The sequence below is a fragment of the Falco naumanni genome (assembly GCF_017639655.2).
Source record: "Falco naumanni isolate bFalNau1 chromosome 20 unlocalized genomic scaffold, bFalNau1.pat SUPER_20_unloc_1, whole genome shotgun sequence".
NCBI classification, from domain to species: Eukaryota; Metazoa; Chordata; class Aves; order Falconiformes; family Falconidae; genus Falco; species Falco naumanni.
In genome coordinates, this window is record NW_024427345.1 from 87,172 (window position 1) to 111,899 (window position 24,728).

At 59.4% G+C, this 24,728-nt stretch overlaps 2 protein-coding genes across 2 annotated transcripts; one reads left to right on the forward strand and one right to left on the reverse strand.

The window, feature by feature from the left end:
* Window positions 1-206: 206 nt before the first annotated feature.
* GALNT6 (polypeptide N-acetylgalactosaminyltransferase 6) lies at window positions 207-15,853 on the reverse strand. The gene is made up of 11 exons (XM_040581184.1): window positions 15,716-15,853; window positions 7,313-7,917; window positions 6,354-6,526; window positions 5,252-5,401; window positions 4,921-5,155; window positions 3,480-3,597; window positions 3,160-3,360; window positions 2,558-2,689; window positions 1,724-1,825; window positions 1,442-1,594; window positions 207-1,283 (listed from the first exon to the last, which is right to left on the reverse strand). Exons 2-11 carry the CDS (start codon window positions 7,798-7,800, stop codon window positions 1,170-1,172), a joined length of 1,866 nt encoding a protein of 621 aa, XP_040437118.1. The 5' UTR covers window positions 7,801-7,917; window positions 15,716-15,853; the 3' UTR covers window positions 207-1,169.
* LOC121081881 lies at window positions 14,926-19,650 on the forward strand. The gene is made up of 4 exons (XM_040581189.1): window positions 14,926-15,028; window positions 16,734-16,856; window positions 17,868-18,400; window positions 19,480-19,650. The coding sequence occupies exons 1-4, from the start codon at window positions 14,980-14,982 to the stop codon at window positions 19,648-19,650; spliced, it is 876 nt and encodes a 291-aa protein (XP_040437123.1). The 5' UTR covers window positions 14,926-14,979.
* Window positions 19,651-24,728: the final 5,078 nt, after the last annotated feature.

A 24,728-nucleotide genomic window follows, 5' to 3' on the forward strand; every position in this document is an offset into this window, starting at 1 on the left:
AGCCTCCACCCAGGCACAGGGACAATCCAACCCCAGTTTCAGCCCCCCCCAAAACGTGACACCTCACTGCAAAAGTGGCTTTAAACCCCTTTTTGGGCTGCAAAAGGGACTTGCCAGGGCAAGAAGAGGGAGGGAAATTAAACCAGACGACGGTGGGAGCTCGGAGGAAGCTGGAGATGAGATGTCTGTAAAATAAATCATCTCTTTATTTGAGGTCGTGTATCCACAGACAGGTTCTCCCACCCACATGCCACTTCCAGGAGGGTTTTTTCCCCTTCCACGAGAAATGAAACGGCCACGACAGTGGCAGCTACAGTTGTTGGGCTTGAGGAAAACCAGGGGGAGAGGAGCTCTGTGCCCCCCCCCCCCCCCGGCGCTGGCAAGAGCCGCTCCGGGAGGATGCCACGGTGCGCTCGAGCTGTGCTGTCGGGGGGGGGGGGAAAACCCTCCTCCGGGTCAGCGTGAGGGCAAGCAGAATCGCACCCAGGAATCATCATCGTATAATAATAATAATAATAAAAAATAATCTAACTCCCCCACCCCAAATCAAGCCTGATACCCAAGGCAAACAGCCCAGCTCCTCCCCTCCTGCCAGCAGCGGTCCCGACGCCTGCAGTGCCATGGGGGGTGAAGGTCGGATCCTGCAGCCTCCGGTGGTACTGGGGGGGCGGGGGGGGTCCTTCGGCTGCACGGGGCCACCACAAACCACAGTCCACCCTTCTATGGGCTGAGCCACACGGCCGGTCACCATCCTCCTCCTCACGGGCAGGAGTTTCCCACCTGGCTTCCACACGCGGGGCGGCACGGGTGCGTTTTTAAATGCCCGATATGAATTAAGAGTCTCTGGCCAGAGCTGGGGAAAGGAAGGATGAGCAGGAGCTGGGTACCGAGGAGCATCCTCGGGCATCCCGAACGGCTGCCGAGCATCCTCGGGCATCCCGGATGGCTGCCGTGGCTCCGGCTCCGTGGCGTACCGCCGGCCAAGATCAGCTCCCTGGCTCCAAAGGCACTTTGGAGTTATGGGACTGAGTTCAAGGCAACCGTGAAATGCAGCATATTTAAGGCTTTTGCTTCTTAAATAAAAAAAAAAAAAAAGAAGTTTTTTTTGGATTCTGGCTTCCTGAGCGTGGTTGGGGCCAGCCAGGGGCACGGGCCGCTCTGCTCCCTGCCTAGGTGAAGGACCAGAGCTGGTGGGGGTCTCCCAAGTCGCAGGGGACCATCGCCGGGTGCTTCCCTCGTGCCGTCAAGCACGTGCCGGAGGCCGGGTTTTTAATCAGCCGGTCCTGCCAAAAAAATAGATGGCATCAGCTCAGCGATGCCGGTGGGACGTAGAAAGGATGGAACAGAGGGGAAGCAGCAGAGAAGCATCATCACAAGGAGCGGGGGGGATGATGCCACCACCCCCCGGGGCGATTCCCGGGGTGGGGAAGCCCCTCCTCACCTGTGCCAGGTCCCACTCCTCGCTGGCTGGCACCCGGCCGGGCTTCCCTCTGTACTGGCAGTCGCCCAGCTCGGCTGAGCCCGAGCCCACCCGCAGGCACAGCTCCTTCCCGATGTTGTGCCGCAGCTCCCGCTGGCTCGTGTATTCAAAATACTGGGGGGGGGAGGGTGTGCGTGCAAGAGCAGAGAGGGGACGTCACACTGCACCCCCAGAAAGCAACCCCCAGGAGATAAACAGGGGGACTGCAGGAAGGGGAACCGCTGGGGGCTGATGTGTGCCCACCTGGTTGCCCCCCAGCCCGTGGCAGGGGTACATGATGAGCGGTTTCCCACCGTGGTTGTTCTCGCCGACGTCCAAGCAGCTTTTGGTGCCCTCATTTTTTATCTGCAGGGGAGCGGGACGGGGAGAAAAACACCAGCCCCGGGAGCAGGGGGGTGAGCCGGGCTGCGAGGTCCCGGGGTAGGGACCTGCCTTGGGTTTGGAGTTCGTGGGGCACTGGATTATCGCTGTGTAAACACAACGTCAGCACCAGGTGCCACGTCCGGGTCCCTCGTCCTTTCCAGGATGCCAGGAACGCCCACCCCAACGCCTCGGAGCCACCGAGCCAAAGGGAAGGAGCTGCCCAGGACGAGGTTTCAGGAAACAAAGTGAATTAAAACCCGGAGGGAGCTGGCACCCAGCCCTCGCCCTGGCCGCCACCGCGGCGGCGGCTGCTTTCACACCGCCCCGGCTGAGGGGGGTGGGCTCAGACCCCAACACCTGGGTTGGGGGAAATGGGATTTTTCTTGGCAGCTCCATCCTCGGGGATGAGCTGCTGCTCCGCATCCCACCTGTCCCCAGCTCAGGTCAGTTCTTTCACCCGATTTAACCCAACGCCACGTCGCAGCGGTCCCTCGCCCCAAACCAGCTCTGCCGGATTCCAGCTCTTTCACCATCAGCCAGAGCCCGAACCGGCCCCGCCACCGCTGATGGACGTGGTGACAGACACGGAAACCTCCAGAGCATTGGTTTAGATGTAAAACCCCCCCAAATCCAACTTTTTGGGGACTTGCCTGCCATTGCTATGTCTAGCCAAGGACTGAGCCCGGCAGGATGCTCCGGGCACCCCGTACTTACTGCTCCGTAAAACGTTGGGGTCAGGTCAGGGACGAACATCTCCGGGTAGATGGTTTGGAGGTACCAGGTGAAGTTCTTGCAGTGGAGCCGCTCCCTCAGCTTGCGCCGGTCTGTAATGTCACCATACGTCTTCTATCGACAAAGTCACGTGAGAAAATTAAACTAACCTCCAAAGCCAGCAAGGAAAAAACAAAAGAACCGTCCCGAGCCGGGGCTCAGAGCCGAGGGGTCCTCTGGCTTTGCCACCGTCCGTCACGGCACCCCCAGGACCGAGACTGGCGCCGGGGTCTTGCCAGACACCCCGGCCCCTGGCAGGTACCCCCAGGCTCCCACCACTCACTGAGAGACCTGGGACAGCACAGCACATCACGGTGCTGCAAAAATTAAGTCTTTTTTTTCTAATTGACGGTTTTCTACTAGAAAACACTGACCAAATAGAAAAAATAATAGGAAAAATGAGCTTTTTGGCTGCATCTTCCCACCTGCATTTGCTTTCCCACCTCCAGGCTGAGCCCACCTCCTCCCTCTGCACAAGCCTGAGCTCCCAGCAGGATGAGCCCCCTCCCCCTGCCCTGGGAGAAGCCCACCGGCGCAGCCGGTACCTCTCGGGCCATCTGCGCGGCTTGCTGGTTTCTCCTGTAGAAGATCTCCTTGTAGTCGTCCATCCAGACCTCAGCCAGGCGGACCTGGTTCCTGGAGATGACCTGCGTGCCCTTGGGGAAGGTGTGGGGGCTCTTGGAGCGAAAGACGTGCCCCACCACGGAGCAAGGGATGATCTCGACTTGCCCCCCGCACTGCCAGACCTACGGGGAGGCAACGTGTGAGATGTGTGTGTGGGGCAACCCCCCGTGCCCCTCCCCCCCCCCCCGAGACTGAGCATCCCTGAAGACACCCCTAGAAGGTGGCACTGAGCCATCCTTACCCTGAAGGACATTTCCACGTTCTCGCCCCCCCAGATCTCCATCTGGTCGTCGTAGGAGCCGATGTGCTCGAAGTAGGACCTGGAGATGGCGAAGAGGCCACCGGCAAAGGTGGGGGACCTGCAGGGGAGGGAGAAGGGGGGCAAGGCACCGCTAAAATAAACCCAGAGGGGCAGAAGTCTGAGTCTGGGGGACACGACGGCCCTCGGGGTGGGTGCAAGCAGCGTCCCCCCCACCTCCCTGCCCCAGCCAGCTGTGCCCCAGGTGCGGTGGCTTTGGTGGAGGGGCTGCACTGGGCTGATGGGGGGGACGGGGGGGGCGGTGGCAGCGTGACACCGCGGGGCCTCGCCACCGGCTCCGAGCAAAAGGGGGATATTGTTACTGCAAACCTATCGCCGGGGAGAAGGGGGGAGATTAGAGCGCAGCGGCCGGCGCCCCATTCACTCCTCCGGCTTCTCTAATCTTTTCCATCTGATCTTTAGAAGAGGCTGGAACAGAACCTTGCTTTTATTCAGGGAAAAAAAAAAAGAAAAAAAAAAAAGGATTCACTGAGCTGCTGCGCTCCTGCCGAGCGGAGACGAGCCGCTGCCAGGAGCCAAACCACTGGCTGATGGTCAAAAGGACCTTTCTGGGGACGGGGACGTCTCCCGGCTGACCTCTGCACAAAGCCAGCCCTGCCGCCGGCTGGGGGACGGGGACCAGGCAGGGTGTCCGGTATCTCCCGGTGGGAGCACCCAGCTCATCGCGGGGCACCGAGAGAGATGGGCAGCAGGAAAAAACGTTCAGGGTTTCTCCATATGCAAAATAAGGCGATAAAAATCGGGGGTTTGGTGCAGTCTGAGCTGCAGGTGACATTCTTGCTGCTGTGCCAGCGCAAGCGTCCACTTTGTGCCCAGGTAGCTGGGCATCCAAGAGCAAGAAGATAGAAGAGAGTGATTAAACCCTTAATGAGAGACTGTGCCTGAGTGGCAAGATGGCTGGGGGCAGTTTAAAGGCGTTTTTGTAGAAGGTCCTTTACGTTTGCCAAACCCCAGGGCAGGTTTCTCCTCTGCCAGCCCCACGGCTCCAACCGTGCCCAAGCATCCTCTCCTGGGCACAAACCACCTGAGATCCCTCAAGCCAAGCATCCCACGGGGGAAGCTCCGGTGGGAAGAGATGGCATCACCTACCCAGAGGCACCAAAACCAACAGGGAAAACACCAATTTGTAGGAAAAGCGAGCAAAACCAGCTGGAGGAAGGGGCAGCCTCCCGGCACAGGGCACCCAGCTCTTTGCCACCCCTGGCTGTCCCCCCGGCCAAGCACCCCGAAGCAGTCACACACCTCAGCTGGCTCCAATTCCAGCCTCTGGGTCCGGACACGGCACTCCCAGGGCTCATCCCACCTTTGCTACCATCACACCAGCTCCGAAGCGGATAGAAATCCCGCTGCTGCGAGGGCTTACTTGATGGGAAAGGTCTCATCCTTCCTCCGCTGCCTCTCCCGGGGCGGGACGACCTCCCAGCCGAACGTCAGGCTCCAGTCGAAGTTGCCCCGGCTGTGCTGTTTCCCGTTCTGGACCGGCTTGGAGAACTCGAAGGTGTTGAGATCGATGGTGGCGATGTCGGGGCTCACCACGGCCGTGGGCTCTTCAGCGATGCGGGATAAGAGGGGCTCCAGCCAGCCGTGGAAACACTCGCCTGGGACACAGGGAAGGGTCAGCCACGGAGCGGGGACGAGTTCAGCCCCCCCCGCCCCAGCTCCCTGGGGACCCCCAGGAGGTGGTGGGGACTCACAGTGGGCATCCAGGAAGGTCAGGACCTCCCCGCTGGCCACGCTGGCCCCCAGCAGCCGCGCCGTGATCAGCCCTTTGCGCTCCTCCTGCCGCACGACTCGCACGATCTGGAGCTGCTGCACGTAGCGATCCAGCTCGTCCTTCAGGTAGTCTGGGGGGGGGGGGGGGGGGGGGGGGGGGACAGCAACCGGCTCCGTCAGACGGGGAGATGCCAGTCCCTGCATCCCACCCTGCCGCCCCCCGCGCATCCCTGCCCCTCAGAGGCGCCGTGAGCCCCGGGCACAGGCAGAGCCTCCTCTCCCCAAATCCCAGGCTGGTTTTGGGGAAAGAAAGTGAATTTTGCAAAGGAGCTGGACACCGGCTCCACCTAATCCCCCGCTGGAGAGGGATTAGGGGGGGTGACGGGGAGAGGAGGTCCCGTGCCCTGTGGCCAAAGTGTCACCTGGACCAAGCTGTCACCAAGCGAAGGGACAGCGGACAAGGTGTCTCCAAAGGAAACCTGGTTCCTCTCCTGGTTTGGCCAATGCCAAGCCAAAAGCTGGGAACGGCTGAGCGAGAGCTGGGGTGCCCAGAGGGACCCCAAGTCCAACCCACGCCCATCCCCCCACCCCCAACCAAGCTCAAGGGCGACCGAGCCCTGCGTCACCCTGAGGCTTCACCTCCCTGGGAGCCTGGGCGGGTGCTGGGCGGGGAGGGAGCGTTTATCTCCAGAGCGAGGGCAAAGTTTGTTCCTCTCCAGTGCCCTGATGATGAACCACATCGTTAATTTGCTCTGGGCGTAGCTAATGAGGATTGCAGCCTGGCAGGCCAACTGGCTGGCGGACCAGGTATTTGCAGGATGCGGGGAGGAGCGCCCAGTTTTTCTCCAGGGCCGGGTTAACAGTGGCACTGGAGATGGGAAAATCCCTGAGGATGCTCCCGGGTGGGTGCAAAAACCGTGAAGAGGAGTCAGATGCCTCCTGGGCTGCTCAGAGAGACAGCGCCAGCCACTTGTCCTCCGAGGGGCTCAGAGCCACGGCTCCCAAGGATGGAAAGATGCTTGGCATCCCTCCAGTCCCCGCATCCTTCCTGGTCCCCGCATCCCCCCCTGGGGTCCCACCCACCATCCGTGCTGGCATCATCCACCAGGATGACCTCCCTGAGCAGGAGGGCCGGCGAGGTGTGCAGGACGCTGTACACCGTCCGCAGCAGCGTTGACCAAGCTTCGTTATGGAAGACGATGACGACGCTGGTGGTGGGCAGGGGGGGGCACCGCTTGAATTTCTGGTCGATGCACCTCGGGGAGAGAAAAGCAGCGCTCTAAGCAAGATGGGGAAGGAAGGGCACGACAGAAATTAAACACCACTCATACCCCACGGCAGGAGAGCGGCTCCTGTGGCGCTCAGCTCGTCACCGCTTTGATTTCAACCGATTTCTCCCTCTCCCCCCCCCCCCGCTACCGGCGGAGTGAATCACATTCCTGCCGCCCGCCCAGCCCCGGTGTCCCCCCGTATTGTCACCGCTACACCTGCTAAGCACGGATAATCGCCTGCCAGCACAGGGGAGGGGGGAGGGGGGGCTGGTTTCCATGCCAGGGCTGGGTTTCTCCCTCCTATTCAAGCCTTTTTTTCCCCCCACCCCAAAATCCTCCCCAAGCAGGCAGGCGCTGGGGGGGCCCGTGCTTTAATCCAGCAGCCCACGGCTGGGGGCAGGCAAGGAAATCTCTCTCAAGTTTACGCCGCTCCCTTCGCCCCCCCACCACCACCACCCCAGCGGGGTCTGGGGCTGTTCCACTCGGCTAAGAAAAGAAAAAGTCCGATTACTGCAGCCAGCTGAAATAAAAGAGGGAGGGGAGAGGAGGGGAGGAGGGGGGGGGGAGATGCCAGAGCCACCCAGCCGCGAGCAGGGACCCGGGGACACAAAGGACTGCTGCTGGCTTTTGCCCGTTGCCATTAAAAACCAACCCCAAGGGGACAAAACGGAGGGGAAAAAAATAAGAAATAGATGTGTTTTTTTCAGCTCTCCCTCCATTCGATCCCCGGGCTCCCCTTGCCCCGCCGAGGGGGACCCGCGGGGGTCTTACTCCGGGGGGCGGCTGTCGGGTCCCAGCGCTCGCTGGAGGGAGATGCGGTCGCTGGCGAAGGCGTTGAAGCAATGCTTCTCGTAACCTCGCTCCTTCTCCTTTGTCTCCTCCGGTGTCCACTGATCCTTCTTGAAGGCTTTGCCGTCGGCGCCGGGGCTGGCGGGGTCTTGGGGGGGTCTCTCCATCAGCGGCCGCAGCTCCGCCGCCGTGTAGACGCCGGGCAGGCAGGCGCGAGCGCTGGGCAGCGGTTCCTCCTGCCGCTCCGGAGCCCCGATCTGCAGCTTCGGCATCGAGTCGCGGATGTTGTTGACCGCCCCAAGCATCAGGTCAAGGACCTGGTCCTTCCCCTGGACGATGTTCTTCAGCCAGGGCTCCTCACTCGGGTCCTTGTTCCCCACGTCCTTCTGCAGGATGAAGAGGAAGATGACGAAGATGGCACCTGCCAAAGCCACCTTCAAGGGGCTGTAGCGTCTCCGGAAAAGCCTCATTATTATTTTTTTTTTTTCCCCCCCGTGTGGCTTCCGGAGGGTCCTCCCTGCAGGATAGGCGCTTCAGAGATGTGGGATCTCGTGGTGCTTCATGATGTTCTGCTCCATTCCGCTAACCTGGGGAGGAGAAACACCCACAAGTTAATTCCCAGACTGAATGTGCTTCAGGTCCATCCTCTTCATATTAATAGAATATTAATTATATATTAAGTTCACTCCCTGCAAGGGGGCAAGCGAGACCTGGAAAATCCACTTCCCCCACAGCCCTTTCAGCCTGTAAATCCACGCTAAAAATAAAACGCCAGGAAAGAAAGTGAAGTTTGAAAAACGCCGTGAGACGTGCTGGACTCGGCCACCAGAAGCATGGGACATCCCCAGCAGCTTCTCCTGCGACCGAGCCAGCTGCCACAGCGTCCCCAACCCCACAACGTCCCCACATGCGCCGGGAGCAGCGCAACGGAGCCGAAATAAAGCCGGTAACGTTTGCCAGAGTATTTTTGGCCACATGGGAAAAGCCTTTCCCCGGGTGTTTTCCCTGCCTGCAGCATCGCCGGGAAGGAAACCAGGCGCAGGACCCCGTGGCGCTTTGCTTCTGGCTGGGTTTGAGCAGAAGGGTCGGTGCCCGGTGCCCTGGCCGGTGGCCACCGGGAGCTCAGCGTTGGCCACCAAGGCTCCGCCGGGATGTGGCCACAGCACCGCGACTGCCCCGGTTTTCCCACCGCCAACCTCCCGCGGCTGCTCTTTGTGAGCCGCTGCCGCCGGAGCATGGCCAAGCTCCGCGGGAGCCATTCACCGGCATCTCCTCCTCCTCTTCGGGGTGTCCCCCCTCCTCCTTTTTTTTTTTTTTTTTTTTCTTCTCTCCCCTTTTCTTTTTATCGCCTTGGAAATGGCACGGCCCCCGAGCGGCGGAGGGCACCTGCCAGCAACTTCAAGGGCGAGGGAGCTCGGGCTGGTGGAGGAGGGACGAGGCCACCCCTGGGGTCACCGCGCTCAGCGCCGCAGGGATCAAAGCCGGTGGCCGGACCACGCTTCACTGCCAAGGGCGCCCGCGGCGGGGCAGGACCGGGCACCGAAGGCTCCATGGGGCAGGGGGGGGCGCAGGGAAGCAGAATTAAGGGGGGGTGGTGGGAAATAATAATTATCCTCCACCACAATTTCTGCTCGCCTCTCCACAAAGATGCTCCCGTCCCACTCCTGCCCCCGCGCCCCGATGCTTTCGCCGCATGGTGCAAGCCGCTGCCCCGCGAGGAGGCGGGTGGCGAAGACAACCTGTTTTGGGGAGGAAAAAGCCCTTTTCACCCCCCCGCCCCTCTCCCACGGCCGCCGCTGCTGTCACCGCGCTAACAAAGCACGCCCGCTCGTTAGTGACACGATGCTAATAAACCCCAGGGTGGCACCTGGGCGCAGGTTTGCGCACAACAGCGGCACCGCAGCTCCCCAAGAGGGCTCCAACCCCCAGCCTCCTCCTCAATACCTTCCCCCCAAAAAACAAATAAACCCCCCTCAAATCCCAAGAAAAAAGCGCTGGGGTGGGATTTGGGCTGAGCTCCGGCGTGCTGCCCGCTCCAGCCCCGCAAAGCCCCGGGTTTCCCGACAGAAATCCCACGTCGGGATGGGGCTGGTCCAGCACCCGGGAAAACCGACGGCAAAACGAGCTGGTGGAGCCCATCGGGTTGGGAAAAGAGGGGAAAAAGGGGTTTGGTGGAAATTTGGCGGCAGCCAGAGCATCCTCCGCAGGGCGGGAGGGAGGAATCGTGGGGAGAGATGGAAGCTGAGAGATGCTGGGGGGGGGGGGAGGGGGGGCGGAAATAAATAAGTAAAATCAAAGCAAACCAAGACTGACGCGTCGCTGCGAGCAAACAGGGCACCGTGGCCGCGCGCTCCACGTGGCAGCGAGCCGGAGGCCACGACGGCGACGTGGGAAGCGGTTCGGGATGGAGAACAGGTGGCAGGGGGAAGTGGGGTGGGATCCTGCCCCCGCTTGCGACCCCCCCCCCCCCAGCCCCCACCGGGCTCTGCCGGGAAAGGGCTGGCGCTGCCGGTGGGATTCGGCCGCTCACCGAGCATCGCAGCTCAGCTGCGGGGTGCGAGGGGATGGGGGTCCTCGTCCCGGCTGGGGTGAGCCCTTGGGGTCCTGGGCCAGGACCCCCAGAGGTGGGCTGGGGGGCAGCTCTGCCCACCCCAGTGGGGGTGAGAGGGGGTTGGATCCTGCCCACCACGGTGCACGGAGCTTCACAACCTGCTGGGGGTGCTGGGCTGTCCCAGGGGGGGCTCTGTCCTGGGTCCCCTTCCCTGAAGGGGGTCCATCCCGGGCCCCCAGACCCTTCCCCCGCCGGGGGGGGTCCACAGCAGGACCCCCGGATCCTGCTTCCCCCAGGGCAACGGTCCATACAGCACCCCCAGTGCACGGGCCCTGCAGCAGGACCGGGAGCTGTACCAGAGCCCCCAGCAGCCCCCCCCCCCAACAGCATCCCTAGCAGCACCCAGCACCCCCCCTGTGGCAGCACCCCAGCCCCCTCCAGCAGCCCCCCTCAGCAGCACTCAGCACCCCCCCGTAGCACCCTGGCAGCCCCCTGTAGCCCCGCCCTGCAGCCCCTCCAGTACCAACCCAGTAGCCCCCCCAGCAGCACCCAGCACCCCAGTGGCAGCACCCCTCCACCTCCAGCAGCACCCAGGACCCCCCGGCAGCACCCTGGCAGCCCCCAGTAGCTCCCCCCTTGCAGCTCCCCGCCCCCCCCCCCCAGCACCAACCTGGCAGCCCCCCCAGCACCTCTCGGCAGCACCCCAGTGGCACCACCACAGCACCCCCCAGCAGCACTCAGCACCCTCCCCTTCCCAGCAGCACTCAGAGCACTCAGCACCCCCCCGCCAGCAGGACTCAGCACTAACCCGGCAGCCCCCCCAGCAGCACTCAGCACCCCCCCAGCACCAACCCGGCAGCCCCCCACCCCCCCCCCCCCCCCCCCCCCCAGCGGCACTCAGCAGCCCCCAGCACCAACCCGGCAGCCCCCCAGCACCAACTCGGCAGCCCCCCAGCAGCACTCAGCCCCCCCCAGCACCAACCTGGCAGCCCCCCCAGCACCTCTCGGCAGCACCCCAGTGGCACCACCACAGCACCCCCCCAGCAGCACTCAGCACCCTCCCCATCCCAGCAGCACTCAGAGCACTCAGCACCCCCCCCAGCAGGACTCAGCACCCCCCCGCCAGCAGGACTCAGCACCAACCCGGCAGCCCCCCCCCCCCAGCGGCACTCAGCAACCCCCAGCAGCAACCCGGCAGCCCCCCAGCAGCACCCGACAGCCCCCCCAGCGGCAGCACTCAGCCCCCCCCAGCACCAACCCGGCAGCCCCCCCCCCCAGCGGCACTCAGCACCCCCCCAGCACCTCTCGGCAGCACCCCAGTGGCACCACCACAGCACCCCCCAGCAGCACTCAGCACCCTCCCTTCCCCCGGCAGCACTCAGAGCACTCAGCACCCCCCAGCAGCACCCGGCAGCCCCCCCCCAGCAGCAGCACTCAGAACCCCCCAGCAGCACCCGGTAGCCCCCCCCCCCCCCAGCAGCACTCAGCACCCCCCAGCACCAACCCGGCAGCCCCCCCCCCAGCAGCACTCAGCAGCACCCGGCAGCCCCCCCCAGCAGCAGCACTCAGCACCCCCCAGCACCAACCCGGCAGCCCCCCCAGCAGCACTCAGCACCCCCCAGCAGCACCCGGCAGCCCCCCCCCCCCCCCAGCAGCACTCAGCACCCGCCAGCACCAACCCGGCAGCCCGCCCCCCCAGCGGCACTCAGCACCCGCCAGCACCAACCCGGCAGCCCCCCCCCAGCAGCACTCAGCAGCACCCGGCACCCCCGGACCCCCCGACCCCCGCCCGCTCACCGGCCGCCGGCGCGGGCCGCAGGTGTCCCGGCGGGGCGGGGCGGGGCTGGCGCGCGGGCGAGGCGTAGGCGGGGCCGCCGCCACCTGCCGCCGCCGCGGGGTACAGGTGCAGGGGCCTGGCGCTGCCGCGGTCCTAGCGCCGCCCGCCCGGGGAGCGACGCGGCCGTCCTAGCGCCGCCCGCCGGCCCCGTCAGCGCCTCCCCGGGCCCGCGGCGGCCTGGCACCGGGGTGCCGGCGGGGCCGGGGGGCTACCGGCGCCGTGTGGGGTGGGCGGGGGGGCTGCCCTGTCCTACAGGGGTTATAGGGGCCGGGGGCACGGGGGCTGACGGGTCTACAGGGACTGCAAGGGTCACAGGGGCCTGGCACTGGGGGTGCTGGGAGCTGCAGGGACCTATAGAGGCCATAGGGGCTAAAGGGGCCTGGCACTGGGGGTGCTGGGAGCCGCAGGGACCTATAGAGGCCATAGGGGCTAAAGGGGCCTGGCACTGGGGGTGCTGGGAGCCGCAGGGACCTATAGAGGCCATAGGGGCTAAAGGGGCCTGGCACTGGGGGTGCTGGGAGCCGCAGGGACCTATAGAGGCCATAGGGGCTAAAGAGACCTGGCACTGGGGGTGCTGGGAGCCACAGGGACCTATAGAGGCCATAGGGGCTAAAGGGGCCTGGCACTGGGGGTGCTGGGAGCCGCAGGGACCTATAGAGGCCATAGGGGCTCAAGGGGCCTGGCACTGGGGGTGCTGGGAGCCGCAGGGACCTATAGAGGCCATAGGGGCTAAAGGGGCCTGGCACTGGGGGTGCTGGGAGCCGCAGGGACCTATAGAGGCCATAGGGGCTAAAGAGACCTGGCACTGGGGGTGCTGGGAGCCACAGGGACCTATAGAGGCCATAGGGGCTAAAGGGGCCTGGCACTGGGGGTGCTGGGAGCCGCAGGGACCTATAGAGGCCATAGGGGCTAAAGGGGCCTGGCACTGGGGGTGCTGGGAGCCGCAGGGACCTATAGAGGCCATAGGGGCTAAAGGGGCCTGGCACTGGGGGTGCTGGGAGCCGCAGGGACCTATAGAGGCCATAGGGGCTAAAGGGGCCTGGCACTGGGGGTGCTGGGAGCCGCAGGGACCTATAGAGGCCATAGGGGCTAAAGGGGCCTGGCACTGGGGGTGCTGGGAGCCGCAGGGACCTATAGAGGCCATAGGGGCTCAAGGGGCCTGGCACTGGGGGTACTGGGAGCCACAGGGACCTATAGAGGCCGTAGGGGCTAAAGGGGCCTGGCACTGGGGGTGCTGGGAGCCACAGGGACCTATAGAGGCCATAGGGGCAGGACCCCAGTTGTGCTGGGGACCAGTAAAGGCCCGGCACTGGGGGTGCTGCCAGGAGCTATAGGTCCTATGCTGCCCAAGCGCCGGGTGTGATAGAAAGCTTAGCTATAACTAGACGAATAGGGTATGGAAACCTTAGAATAATTAACATTCTCACTGTGTGTACGAAAAGGAGTTTCACAGTGTGACTTTGCAGATGAGGCCCGGCCCTGGGGCCCCCATCTCATTGAGGTGGACCTGGGATGCTCTGTGTGCCGGTAAACACCGGTACCCAACATCTGTGCCTTGGGATGGGAAAACTGGATCTGTCCCGGTTTAGGGTTTGGAAGAAACTCAAGACACCACCGAGTCTGCACGAAGAGAGTGAAGGTGAAAAGTTCAGAGCGAGGGAGACCCCTAAGCCTTCATCCTCAACGACCCCCGGACCACCGCCAGGAGACAATGAGCAAGCCCAAATGGGAGGAAACTTAGGATAATGACTTCTCGGTAGACTAATTATCCTAACCCAACCTATTCTCGGGCATCTATTGACTATGTATGGATGTATACTTTAAATCACACGTGCACGAAGGAGTCGGGGCAGCAGGTGCTTTTGGAATTATCCACCCTGATGCCCGCCGGTGAATTAAACGTACCTGCTTTAGAACCTATCCTGAGTTATAGAGTTTAATTCCGCACGTCAGGTGGCAGCGAGAGAGGCGCTGGCCCGGTGTGAACGCCCTTCCTACGTGTGCCTCTTCCTTAATTCGTGCCACGTTTGTTATTATTTATTAATTACCTTGCGGGCAGCGCGGAGCCCCCGAGCTCCCTGGCCCGGGGCAGTGCTCCCCTGCAGCCAGCAGTTTATTTACTGTTGGTTTTACCAGGCTGCAATAATTGCTGGTAATATTTGTTGTGAGCGTACCGGTGGCTATAAATAGCCACGTCAACTTGGAGCTGGCTAATTATTCCCATCCCTCTGTGTCATCCCTTATTAGTCTGTCTCTTCCCATCAACCTGCCGATGACACCAGCCTGCTGCTCTCTGCCAGCACCCCCAGCCCGCGCTGGGGGACGGGGCCGTGGTCCCCCCTGGTGTGCACGGGGTTGGCAACCCAAAGGCAAGCCCCCCGCTCCGAGCACCCCGTTTCCCTTGTCCTCAAGCCCCATGTTTGACACTAGATGGTAGCATCTTCATGAAGCTTTGGCGTGAGGATCAGCAGTTGCTCGACGCAGCATCAGAACTCCCCGGAAAATCCAGGTGAGATATTAATGGTGCAAAAGAGCCGCTCAAAGCCCCTTCAGGGGTGATGTGACAGGTACAAGCCCACTGGCGAGGGATTCCCGTGCCCATGAAGGGCATGAGCTGCCCCAAAATCTCCTGTGCACCCCAGGAAAGGCGGCAGTGCAGATGCACGAGAAGGCGGAGAAGCAGGAGGGTGATGAAAAAAACCCCAGTGGCTTCTCTGGGATCCCAGAGGGATGAGCCCTGGGCAGGTTTTAATCACCCAGCTGAGGACTTTGCTTTGGCTGCTGTGCCTTACGGAGGATTTGGGAGATTTGAGCTGAGGCAGAGTGAGTATTAATTTGGATTATTGGGATATTAGCTTGAATATTAGCTGCCTTACAGGGGATAAGTCGGGCAGGGCTCCGGGGCACCGCAGACATATAAATAACCAGCAGCCCCCCCCCCCCCATTAAAGCACAGAAAGGTGGGGGGAAACTAAGTCACGGAAAAGGCACCTGCCTCACCCAGCGCGGCGCAGAGAGGAGCCAACGCTCCCCCGCCATGAGGCCACCCTCGGCCTTCAGCATCGTCTGCTGCGCTTTTAAGGAGCTAAATTTAAACCCCGGGTTTGCACAGCGAGCTCCTGCAGTTCGCTGCCGCTTGGTTTCCTGCCTCTCCGCCGCGCAGAAGTTTCGCTCTGAACACAAAATCCGCGGGGGAAACTCCCTGCCCCGACGTTTGCTGCCGCTGAACTTTTTTATTTCAGCTGCCGCTCGCCGAGCCTGATGTCGCACGGCGTGCCCCCAGCCGCGGGAAGGAGGGCCCCCCGCCACAGTAAGTGTGCTTCTGCGGAAAAAATGGAGCTTTTTTAGCTTCATGGGGTCCACGCCGGGCTGTGTCACGGGTGGGATGGGGGGGACACACACACACACGGGCTTTTCGCCCCGTTAAACCAGCCCCGTTCCCTGGCGCTGAGGGAGAAGGTGGCTCAGCGCGGGTCCTGCCCTCTGAGGCGCTTGGTGAACCCCGAGTATCGGAGTTCTCCCGGATTTTTGTCTTCTCGGATTGCTTCCTTTAATTGCCGTTCGTGAAACGCTTTTCAGGTGACGCAGGAGATGAAAATCTCCTGGTGCCCCATCCTCCTCGTGTCACGAAAAGTAATTTGGGGGAAATGAAGGGAGAAGCAGTTAACTACTGAAAAAAACAGCAGGGATCCGACAAAATCAATAGAGGCTTGCCTGGGAATGACAGCTCTAAATCAAAGGCTTCTTAATAATTAATTAGCATAGTTATATATAACGCTCAGACAAAATAGATCCTCTCAATCGTTAACTTGGTATGTCAGCTATGAAGTTAGCTGCTTTGGGGGGTGCAAAGCGTTTGGCCTTGGTTTTTAAGAATCAGCGAGACCCAAAGAGCCCGACCTACGGTGCCGTTACCGTCGCGGCTCGATGCCGTTACCGTCATGGCTCGACTGGTGTGAGGAGCACCGAAATGCCCCGCGCTGGCCGCGGACCTTACCATTTTGTCTGCAGTTTTCCTGGCGCCGGGTGCGTTTCCTTCAGGCTGGTTGGGATTTCTGCCCTTCGCCCCTACCGGGGAATCCACATCGCCCAGAGCGTCAGAGAAGGCTCCATCAAACCGATCAGCCGAGCCCCTAATTACAGAGCCGGAGCTTAAATTTGCAGTGCTGAGCAGCAGCGAACCTGGAAAGTATGACAGGAAGCAAAGCCGATTTGCATATTTATGCTAATTGAGATTGCACGAATCTTTCAAATTAAAATGTACTTTGCAGATGGCTTGCAGATTTGCACGGGGCTTTGGTTTTATTTATTATCTTTCAGACTGGTAATAATTGATGCAATATGGTAAAACTGGAAAGTCTAATCCACAATACAGCTGTTAAAGCAAGGAGAAATGTGTTGAACACAATGCAGAGAGATTTTATTTCATAGTAACAATATTTGGTTAACGCATACCGTGTGGGCATGGGCTGGATTTTAATTTGCAGGGTATTTCTGAGAGCAGAAGGGGCAGCTCGGGGCTGAGCATCTCCAGAAAGGGGAATTGTGCCCCCCACGCTTGCACATCGTTCCTGTAAGGGCTTGTTGTCAGGAGTTTGTTTGCTCTCATGCCACAGCACAAAAAATTGGATCCATTGGTATGAAGGGAATGGGAAATGCAGCTTTTTCCAGGTAGATTTGTCAATAAATGGGGCTTTTTGGTTGTTTGGAGCTGAGCTGGCGGCAGCTGTGGGCTGAGAGGTGGAAAAGCCCAGCCTGGCTGTTCAGTTATCCCCTGACTTGGGAAGAATCACTTCCCTTTTCAGTTTTTTTTTTTCTTTGTAAATTGTAAGAGAACTGGGAGTGCTTCTTTCTTTGCAGTCCTGCATGCATGAGCACGTGGGATCTCCAGGGATCCTGCAGCACGACCGAGCCCGGTCCTCCCCATCCCACCAGCTCCGGGTAACCTCGGTGGCTCCTTGCTGCCTTTGCACAATGCACAGCCGGTCATTTTCTCTTGCTTTTCTCCTGATCAGGCATGATGGAGATGGAAGAAATATTCCTCCAGCTCTGTGAGGAGGTCACCAGGTTGCAGGATCTGTGCACCAAGCAGGGCAAGCTCCTCCAGAAGCTGGCTGCCAGGAAGGGACCCATCCTTGGTAAGCAGCGAGGCCGGGGAGGGTGCACTGAAACTGCAAATCTTGGCTGACTGGTGTCATTTGAAGCTTTGTACTGGTGCCGGCAAGAAGCTTGCTGTGAAAAGCTGGGGTAACGGGAAACTGGAGCGAGGCAGAAACGTGCTCTGCAACCTGTGCTGGCTGTTGCGGCTTTTTGGCTTTGCCTTCTCCATCAAACCCAGAGTAACGTGCGCGTGTGTCTGCTCAGGGTCATGGTAAAACCGCCGCGGGCACGTGGCTGCTTATTCACACGTCTTGTCCGTGGGGAGGGGGGGGAAGGAGCATGGGGCAGATGGTACCCATCGCCTACAGCAGTTTTGGGAAGCAGGGGTGGCGGCAGAGCATCTGCAGCCCAGAAACTTCCCTGGGGAAATGTTGTCGCCCTCCCCAGCAGCCGGTCTGGTTTTCCAAGAAATCTCCCTCCCTGTCCCCTGGCTGTGCTCCGTGTACTCGTCTGTCACCCCCTCCCCCCCAGCAGTCACATCACTCCCGCAGGGTTTTGCACCCTTGTTCCCAACCTTAAAGGGTGTTTGCTGTGGTCAGGAGGGATTGGCTCGGGCAAAGGGCTGCCACGTGCTGTGAAACCAGCAGCCTCCTGGGCTTCCCAGCCCTGTGCTTGCCTCCTTTCCCTGCAGCTCCGCTGTCTGTGTGTCCTTCCTGGGGCTGGGGCGCAAATAAACATCTCCAAATAGGACCTCAACCAAAGCCATTACTGGGATCAGCCCGGCTTTTGGGGACGCGGCAACGTCTCAATGTCTGCTAAGGTGGCTAATGCTGCTCTGACTCCCAGCCCTCTCCGGCTGTCCTCAGATGTTCTTTCTTTGCTGGTCCAGCCTTGTATTTAATTGAGTAATGGACAGGCGAGCTTTGCCAGCAAGGAGGTAGTGCCCGGTTGTTTTGCAAGTGCAAAAGGAAAACAAAGCAATGGGAAGGGACAACACAAATGTTGTTAAAGTCCCAGGCATGACTGCTCTGGCTTGCTTTCGTTTACAGATATCCCCGTGTCGCTGCCAATCCAGTGCACGGAGGATATGGTCACGCAGGAAGAGGAAAGGCCACCAGAGAGCCACCAGAAGTGCCCAGAGGCCCTGGCATCTTCCAGGTCTGACCCGGAGGGCTCTGCTCAGCCCCTGGCGCAGCTGCACGCTGCCGGCATGCTGCCCGCCCTCGATGGCAAACACTCGCCAAGCACGGCGAACACCAGTGTCTTCGGCGGTGGAACTGGAGGAGCAGCTCTCACCGTAGCTTTTGGCAGCAACAGGGCAGAGAGGAGCGAGAAGGTGGATGTAGACACGTGGCTGCAAACCTGTAGGATGCTTCCTACTGTGACAGCCCCCAGGGAAGACGTGGGAGCTGGCTGCAGCCCAGAGGAATTTGTGGCACCAAACCCAGTCGCTGGGGACTCCTTTCTGACTCTTCTGGACCTCTACGAGGCACCAGAAACCCTTCGGATGGAAGATGCTCCCAGCGAAAGCGCTCTGCCCGCGGAGGCTAAAGGCCCAGTAGAGATCCGAGGACCCGTGAAGGTAAATTGTGAGGCTGGCAGGGATTTTTGTCCATGACTTTTGCCTGGCTTTCCTGGCGTCATGGCAGCTGCCCAGCTTCAGCATCTTCTCCATCAGCCCTGCTGTGACAGTGATTCTATGGCAGAGCAGAGGTTTAGGGTTATGTCCTGGAAAAGTCTCTAAGCACCCAGTTCTCCAGTTCCCAGGGAAATGAGGTACATAAAAGCCCCTGGGGTCTGGCTGCCAAGCAGCACCTGATGCACCTGGGGAGAAATCCCTCCTGTCATCCTTTCTGAGGAACCCTTGAAGCAGTCGAATCAGCCTTGGTGGGGGAAAAAACGGTATTGAACTCCTTTGGATCTGCAAATTAAACGAGCTCGTAAATATTGCCTTTATTCTTTTGGATTTATATGCCCGCAAAGGGATGATTTCTAAAGACATCCCGAACTCTGGCCCCTCGGTCCTCCGTGTAAGCCTTCAGAATGCGTCTAACAGGTGGGACACCAACCCTGGCCCCACCAGCGAGGGTCCCCGTAATGCCAAGCTCATTTCCTTTCATTCCCTCTCCCAAATGAGGCCCTTAAAAATTGTTTCACGGCTGCCGTGGCTACATATTCATGGGGAAAGCTATTGATTTTCAGCCTGGGCTATATTTAGAAGCTAGGTTCTTTTTGAGAAGGAGGAGAAAGAAAGAAGTGGAAGCGGTGTCTGTCTGGTAAAGCCCTAATGTGCTTTATCAGCACTTAAATGATAATGGCATAAAAAGGAAATTACAAATGCACTCCAATTTGCTTCTTACAAAAGCAGTTTTCTCATGTTCTGGCTTGGATAGTGGTTGTAGCTGCTGAGGGATAAGGGGGGGGGGATAACGGGGGATGCTCAGGTGCCGTATGGAGGCAGGATCTGCCGGTGGATTTTGGCGAGGATGGGGTGAGGGGGGACTCGAGCTCCCTGCCTGCAGCACCCTCAGCCCAGCCTTCCCGCAGGCACAGAGCAGTGAGCATGGCAGACCCCGGGATGGGGCTGGAAACAGCTGGGGGCTTGTGGAAAGGCTGCCTCTGCCGATCCCACTGACCGCTTTTCCCCGTTGCTCCTTGCAGACGTCCTGGACGCCGGGCTGGGTGCTGGAGGACGGTGATGGGGCGCTGGGGCAAGGCGCTGGCCTCGCCTCTGAGGGTGCTCAGGCTTGTGACATTTGCCAGGAGACGTTCCCCTCGGACGCAGCGGGCCAAGCAGGCTATTTAAAGCACGTCTTAGCCCACATGAAGTAGGACTCGTCTTCATCGGAAATTCGCATATTTGCACCTCGATCAGCGTGATGGGCTCCGGACCTTCATGAGATCGTGGTGCCAGCTGTGGCCGGGGCCAGCTCCGGCAGAGCTGCTCTGCTCGGCGATCCACTGTGCTCCCAGACTCGGCTCTCGATGCGATGCTTGATGAGGTTGAGGGCTCTGGGTGTGTTTTGGCTTGTTGAGCTTTGTGGATGTCAAAGCTGCTACTGGCCTGGGGTCTGGGGGTGTGGGGGGGCTGGGGGGGGAGGAGCTGTAGCTTGATGGGAAATGAAAATTTTTCAAAAGTCGCCTTGAACTGGGAGGAAATGAATTTTCCGTAAATAGTTAGGCATGTCTGAAAAGTCACACTGCCTTTTCCCAAGACCGTGGAAGGTGGGGTGGGAGAATCACAAGGTTTTCACGGTCGCTAAACCTGAATTGGCCTTTTGAGGGAGGCTCAGCGGCTCGATGCACGGGCAGGATCGCACCTTCCACCGGTGTTCCCGGAAAGGACAGAGCCTAGAGCTCTTCTCGTGAAAACCTCATCAGCTCCAGCTCAGTAATTTATGGGCGTTTAATTGAGCGCTCTACAAGTGGGAAAAGGCTTATCAGCACCCAGGTCGGGGCTCTCAGCCCGAGTCCCGCTGTGTTTAGAGAGCAGTGGAGCAGAAAGGGGCTCCTGCAGCGCAGGGATGCGACCGACGCGCGTGGTGTGGTCTCGTCTTTCTGTTCACTCTCTTGGGGAAAACATCTCTTGAAGGAAAAGCCCTGGGAGGCGGTGAGTGGATGTGACTAGGGGGTGCAGAGGGTGCAGCTTCTGGTCCTGCGGCTGGTTCTTCACCAGAGCCTGGGTGCACCTCATCGGGCTGTGGTTTGCCCTCAAGCAAGGTTTTGGTCTTGCCCTGCATAGTAGGAACAAGTAATTGCATGTGGGGGTGTCATCCACGTGACAAGAATTAAGATTATATTCGCTCATTAACAGCATCCGTAGTTTGAGAGTTATATAGCACTCTCCATCAGTGGCTGCCCATGTGGTTTGCAAAGGAATTCACCTGCAGAGGTGGGGAAACTGAGGCACAAAGCACTGATGAGCTCCAAATCCCCAAAAGGGCCTTTTTTTTTTTTTTTTTTTTTTTTTTTTTTTTTTGAGAAACCTCATCTCAGGCCTTTGTGTTTTGCAAGTTGCTTCTGAAATGGATTTGGCCTCCCACGTCTGAGGCAACTTGCTCTGAAATCGATAGCCAGATTCTTCCCTGCTTCCACGGATCAGGACTAAATTGCCGTCTCCAGCTCCAGCATCTCATCTTTGGCAGGGCAGATAATAGTTGTGAGTCAAGTCTCTTCCCAGAAATGGAGCTGCATTTATGAATTTGCTGTGGCTGTGGCGGAGCTGATGACAAACATCTGTGTGTCCTGAGGGTCTTGTCCTTTCAGAGGCGACGTGCACGGGGCAGGGCGCTGGGCTGACAGCGCTGTGGTCCCTGGCTCAGCCTGGCTTCGTGGGGGGCGAGGCCGCTTCTCCGAGAACCGTTTTCCAGGACGAATCCTACAGCTTCTCTCTTTAGAGCCACAGCTTTGAGCTTCGTTTCTTAATTTGTGTGGGTATTGGAGCTGCTTTCTGCCCTGGGCTGAGTCGGGACCTTTATTTCACTGAAGGTCGAAGTGGGTTTTCTCACCATCACGGTGCAGCTTTCCCACTAACATCTCCTGCTCCACGTTTCCTCCTGCGGCTCTTCAAATTAATTAGGCGGTGGGATGATTTTATAGTGTTTCGTGCTCTTCTATAGGGCCTGGAAGAAAGTATCGTTTCCCAGCAAGCTGAGTAACTGGAAGCGCCAGATCGGAAAGTGAGCCGGAGCAAGAGGAAAAAAAACCATAAATTTATTCGGTAGAAAATTGTAACAGCCATCCAGAATTTGCCGGAAGGAAGAAAACCAGCCCGGCTCTTGCTTTGAGAGCACGTCCGGTAAATTTAATTTAAAAATCGCAAGCACAGATGGCTTTTCTCAAGAGTCAAAGGAACCGTGGCGCCGCGCTGGTTTCCATGAGCGGCCGTGCCGAGGCAGCTGTGCTCCGTGAGGTGCCGTATCGCCCGAAATGATGTGAAGCATCGCACCGGCCGTGTTCGGGGTCACCTGTGATGAAATTTTGGCCTGATGCTCCATCCCTGGTGACTCGGGACGGTTGAGCAGTTCAAGTGCAACAACCTAACTTCGCTGCTTGGCCTTTCTTCAGGTCCTTCGTTATATTTTTAGATGTTGCGTTGTACAGTGCAATTAGTCACCCCTTTCCCAGCCAGATGGTCCACAATGACACAAGAGCTTCTTTTTTTAATCCAGCACTTTCCGTTGGCATGAACGTGCCTCTGCTTCCTAAATAACCTTAAGTATAGGGTGCCTGTCCTGCCTGCGGAGGGTGGGTGGCACGTTACTGGTTTTGCCCAGGTTTTGCTCACCGGTGGGTGTCATTTTGGGAAAGGCAAACGTGAATTGAGGGCAGTTTCCTGTAAGGAGAAATTGGAAAATCAAGACCGGATTAAACAACCTGCTTTAATTCTTGCTGCTGGGCACATGCGTCGGGCAAACACAAGGGTACGTGCAACCTCCAACCTCCCTTGGCTCTTGTTTTCAAACCCAGGCTTGAAAAAGCTGGAGCCGGCGCGTAACGCTCCGAGTGAAAACCACGCCAGCAAAAATGCAGCTGAAACCCACATTTGGGTGGAAGATGCTCAGTTGTTCAGTTTTTTTGTCTAATTAAGGAGCCTGGGATATGCGGAGGGCCAAGGGGCTGCCCAGGTTCTGGGGGGGGACATGGGCGTCCTGCCGCGTCCACCCAGGCACACGCGGGTGCAAATGTGCCGACTCCGTGCACCAAGCCGTGTGTGAACGCCCCCAGACTCCGGCATCAGACTTTTTGGGGGCCACGTTTTCAGAGGAGCCAAAGAAAATGGCGATCCCATGGGACAGGAGGGGGAGTTTTAATCCCTCGAATGGGAGAGCAATAAAAAATTTCAGTTTTCTGCAGCAAGAACAATATTTCTTGAAGAAAAAAAAAAATAAAATCGCTGGCTACTGCGGTTGCCCCCGGTTTCTAAATCATTCTGGTAACTGTCCTTGGAAATAAGGGAAAGGGGGATCATCTCCCCCCAATGCAGCAGGATCCCATCTGTGCCACCAGCGAGGACAGGAAATTGCTAATGGCTCTGTTAATTAATAACTGACCCTCTATTTTCATCTCCCATTAATGGAAGAGAAATGTTTCTTGATCCCGTTGTGTTTGGACCTGAGCTTAAAGAGGCTGAAACTGGGAGATGGAGCAAAGAACGTACATTTTCCAGCAATTCCATAATTTTCATGTATTGCTTTTCAGAGAGTTTTAACTGACAGCAGTATCTTGGGCCCGTGGTTTTGGGAGGGGATTTTATGTTTCATTTAAGATTTTTTTGCCTTTCTCAGGGGAAAAACAGGCAACTGGGGCAAGTGGGAAGGGCTAAGGGGGTGATGGCTGCAGCAGGGCGATGCTGCCTGTCCCCTACATGGGTGATCAGTGGGGGGGTTGAGCTCAGCTCCTCTTGAAAATATTAAATGCTTTTGGGGTTGTAGAGGACACAAAATTGGAGCGGCCAAAGCAGTCTAGAGCCCTCAACCGCTCCGGGCACACCGTGTTCCATTTTGTAAAATGCCCACTGGAGGGGAAAACACCCATTGCCCCCCCCAGCCCCCCCATCTCTGACCCTTTCCTGCTGGGCAGTGGGATCTTTGGAGGAGCAAAGAGCCAGGCTGGCCCGGAGCTGGGGGCTGGGGGGTGGGGGCAGCGCTGGGCGGCTGGGGGTGGCAGGTTGGGTGGGAGGATGCTGGAGGGGGCCAGGAGGGGTGCTGGAGGGGAGCTGGGGAGATGCCAGAGGGAACCCGGAGGGGATCAAGGGGTGATGCTGGGGGGTGAGATGCTGGAGGGGATGTTGGAGGGAGTCGAGGGGTGCTGCTGGAGGGGATTGAGGGGTGCTGCTTGGGGGGAGATGCTGAAGGGGATGCTGGAGGAAATCCGGGGTGCTGCTGGAGGGGACTGAGGGGTGATGCTGGGGGGGAGATGCTGGAGGGGATTGAGGGGTGATACTGGGGGGGATGCTGGAAGGGATACTGGAGGGAATTGAGGGGGAGATGCTAAAGGGGGTGCTGGAGGGAGTCGAGGGGTGCTGCTGTAGGGGATTGAGGGGTGCTGCTCAGGGGGAGATGCTGAAGGGGATGCTGGAGGAAATCTGGGGTGCTGCTGGAGGGGACTGAGGGGTGATACTGGGGGGGGATGCCGGAAAGGATACTGGAGGGAATTGAGGGTGATGCTAGAGGGGGTGCTGGAGGGAGTCGAGGGGTGCTGCTGGAGGGGATTGAGGGGTGCTGCTTGGGGGGAGATGCTGAAGGGGATGCTAGAGGAAATCTGGGGTGCTGCTGGAGGGGACTGAGGGGTGATGCTGGGGGGGAGATGCTGGATGGGATTGAGGGGTGATACTGGGGGGGATGCTGGAAGGGATACTGGAGGGAATTGAGGGGTGATGCTGAGGGGGAGATGCTAGAGGGGGTGCTGGAGGGAGTCGAGGGGTGCTGCTGGAGGGGATTGAGGGGTGCTGCTTGGGGGGAGATGCTGAAGGGGATGCTGGAGGAAATCCGGGGTGCTGCTGGAGGGGACTGAGGGGTGATGCTGGAGGGAATTGAGGGGTGATACTGGGGGGGGATGCTGGAAGGGATACTGGAGGGAATTGAGGGTGATGCTAGAGGGGGTGCTGGAGCGAGTCGAGGGGTGCTGCTGGAGGGGACTGAGGGGTGATGCTGGGGGGGAGATGCTGGAGGGGATTGAGGGGTGCTGCTGGAGGGGTATAGGGTGCTGCTGGGAGGGGAGATGCTGAAAGAGATGCTGGAGGGGATTGAGAAGTGCTGCTGGAGGGAATTGAGGGGTGATACTGGGGGGGGGATGCTGGAAGGGATACTGGAGGGAATTGAGGGGTGATGCTGAGGGGGAGATGCTAGAGGGGGTGCTGGAGGGAGTTGAGGGGTGCTGCTGGAGGGGATTGAGGGGTGCTGCTTGGG

What these genes read in the sequence shown, in the direction of transcription:
- LOC121081881 (XM_040581189.1), top strand. Translation starts at nt 14,980, where the DNA reads ATGTCGCACGGCGTGCCCCCAGCCGCGGGAAGGAGGGCCCCCCGCCAC. An exon ending in AAGGAGGGCCCCCCGCCACA is followed by an intron (nt 15,029 to 16,733) that starts GTAAGTGTGCTT and finishes TCTCCTGATCAG; the next exon opens with GCATGATGGAGATGGAAGAA. An exon ending in AGATCCGAGGACCCGTGAAG is followed by an intron (nt 18,401 to 19,479) that starts GTAAATTGTGAG and finishes TGCTCCTTGCAG; the next exon opens with ACGTCCTGGACGCCGGGCTG.
- GALNT6 (XM_040581184.1), bottom strand. Translation starts at nt 7,800, where the DNA reads ATGAGGCTTTTCCGGAGACGCTACAGCCCCTTGAAGGTGGCTTTGGCA. An exon ending in GATGAGACCTTTCCCATCAA is followed by an intron (nt 3,598 to 4,920) that starts GTAAGCCCTCGC and finishes CCTCCCCTGCAG; the next exon opens with GTCCCCCACCTTTGCCGGTG. An exon ending in ACGGGCTGGGGGGCAACCAG is followed by an intron (nt 1,595 to 1,723) that starts GTGGGCACACAT and finishes TCCCCCCCCCAG; the next exon opens with TATTTTGAATACACGAGCCA.